The sequence below is a fragment of the Apaloderma vittatum genome, unplaced genomic scaffold (genome assembly GCF_000703405.1).
Source record: "Apaloderma vittatum isolate BGI_N311 unplaced genomic scaffold, ASM70340v1 scaffold43736, whole genome shotgun sequence".
NCBI lineage: Eukaryota > Metazoa > Chordata > Aves > Trogoniformes > Trogonidae > Apaloderma > Apaloderma vittatum.
In genome coordinates this window covers 1-2,472 of record NW_009723075.1, presented here as the reverse complement: position 1 = coordinate 2,472, position 2,472 = coordinate 1, and the positions used below count along the sequence as shown (strand labels likewise).

At 37.3% G+C, this 2,472-nt stretch overlaps 1 protein-coding gene across 1 annotated transcript in view; it reads left to right on the top strand.

The window, feature by feature from the left end:
• The window catches only part of LOC104275891 (putative ATP-dependent RNA helicase TDRD12), a gene marked incomplete at its 3' end in the record, with an annotated part of 25,713 nt that extends 23,456 nt beyond the window's left edge, over positions 1-2,257 (top strand). The window contains exons 24-27 of the mRNA XM_009871972.1: positions 386-440; positions 1,751-1,864; positions 1,948-2,101; positions 2,191-2,257. Coding sequence (XP_009870274.1) covers positions 386-440; positions 1,751-1,864; positions 1,948-2,101; positions 2,191-2,257 — 390 coding nt within the window. The remainder of the gene's footprint in view (positions 1-385; positions 441-1,750; positions 1,865-1,947; positions 2,102-2,190) is intronic.
• Positions 2,258-2,472: the final 215 nt, after the last annotated feature.

Here is a 2,472-nt window from a genome sequence, read left to right as displayed (position 1 = left end):
CCTCCCCCCCCCCCCCCCACGCCATAGAGATAACTGTAATACCGTGTTTCAAGATGTTTCATCCCTGAAACTTGTAGTCATTTCTAAAACTGTGTGGTTCAAGTTTCTTGGAAACTGGGAAAAACCTTTACCTGACCTGGAAAACTGTGGTTTTATTGGGCTTTTTAACTTTCATATGTGAACTACAATACTCTTCCTAGTTAAAATTTTCAGTTAACTGCATGGAATCTTTATAAATAGGAAGTACCCAATTTAAACACCAAATATAGTCTTGCAGTAGTAATTTGGCTGGTAGCCAATTATTTTTATGGTGATTCTGGGGTGTTCTGGAGGGATATGTTTTCTATAGTATAGATAAGTGTTTCTGTATTTTTTTTATTTTGAGATGGTGTAGCTCAAGCTAAGGAAGTGGAAGACTCCACCCTGCATCAGCGTAAAAGGTACAATAAATTCAGTGTGTTTTGTTTCCATGCTCACCTTTTAATGTGAGCTGCCAAACCGGACAGTCCTCCTGGGTGAGACTCTCTGTTTTCTGGGTAAATAGTTAGAACCAAATGCTTCTGCCTGTATTGTGTCAATGTTGATCTTCACAGATTACTGTTGCTGGTAGATACATATGTATGTACACACATCATCTTGTGAATCCCTTAAGTAATTTAAATTGCTCTTTTTCCTTACTCCTAGAAGCTAACTTCTATCTGTTGAAATCATGTAATCCTTGATTAGACACCATAGTACCAGGAAGCGAATGAAAACAAAGGCTTTTCCGGCTCAGTCCATGGGTATAAACACTGGCTTGTGTTTACCTCGATTATGTTTTAACGGAAGACTGTCCTCTTTGAGGTCTAAATTTATAACTCTTACTTTTCAGTCTCTGCATAGCGGTATTTAATGAGATGAATACATTTTACGTCTCTCCCCTTAATGTGATTCTGATCTTTAAGAAAAAAAAAAAGACTTTATTTTGAATTATGGTGCACTTTTGGTAGGCTGGTTTGGGGGGGTTGTTTTTTTTATTGTTTTTTTGTTCATGTTTACTAGGTTTGGTTTTGGTAGAATATGCTAAGGGACATCTTAGGTGTGGGGATTTTTTTGGATTTGTTTGTTTAGTTTGGTTTTTTTCAAAGTCAGCAGATAGTATCCTGAAAAATGTTTAAATTTCTCACACGCTTTGGGACTAGGCAGTACTCCTATTTGGCAACTTAATCTTTTTCTTCTACCTATTAATGCTAATTATGGGTGGCTAACGTTTTCTTGTACAAGTTGAGGTATGGCATAGCAGTTAAATTAATGAGGGTTTGGATACGAGTGAGGGTATGGTAGGGGAAGTAACCTGAATGAATTCATATTGCAGTTTGCTCATAGGATTTGTCATTCACTGGTTAAAACCTTTGCAGCATTTATGGGAAGGTTGAGGCATAACTGCTGTAGAATAAGCAGTTGAAAATCTTGTTAAGAAATGTGTGGTTGTGTCTGTGTTCAGTTGAAAAGTTTATTTTGTCTTTCAGAGGTTAGTCCTGCTACTGTTACGTTTTCCTTTGTCATTTCAAGATTAGACTATGATAGTATCATTAAATAAGTAAGTTTAGTTTCTTTGGATATCAAAGTTAGTGGAGTGTTTTTGCCTGCTTGACCTAGTAGGAGTGCTCTTCCAAAGACTGAAATTGCAGTGCTTTTGTGGCCAGCTGGCTGACCTCCCGTCACGTTTTCTGTTTTGGAGAAAAATGCAATTAAACTTTCTTTGGCTTAGTTTTTTTCCAGAAATAAAGTGGTTTCAAAATGAAGAGACTGTTAAAATGAAGGTAAAAATAGCCAATGTAGCAGACTGTCAATGTGAGTTCTCTAAAGAGAAGGTGGTTTTCAGGTAGGTTTAAGAAATCGTGTAATGAACAAAACATTTGACTGTCAGCTTGTATTTAATTTTTTTCAACTTTTTTTATAATGTAGTGCGTGTTCAGGAGACAGATTTTATTTGGCTGACATGGAGCTGAATCAATACATACTTGCAGAAAAGTCTTCGTGTGTGATTAAGGATCAAGAGGCTGTTATTGTTCTTGCAAAAGAGGAAAAAGGGACATGGTGCAAATTACTGAAGAACAAGGTGAAGTGGAAATAATTTTGAGAATTATTCAGTGTTCTGAACATACTGTGTGTCAGTGCAGGTATTTCAAACGCTGTTTTTGTCAACAGAATCCTCATGTGTCTCTTGATTTTGAACACTGGGAAGACTTGGAAGATAAAAGCTCTTTTCCAGTTGGTAAGGAATGAATGGACTGGTGTTTATAATGCATAAAGTTATTAACATCATACTTTTTGCATAGGCTTTGTCTGAAGTACTCGTATTTCAGGTATGTGATACTTAGCTGGCTTGCTCAACTTCTCTGATAAGGCGTGAGAGTACCTCTGATAAACTCTCGGCAGCAGGGTGTTTTGTCTATCAGAACATGTCGTGGGTTAGGGCTGGGCCGGCCT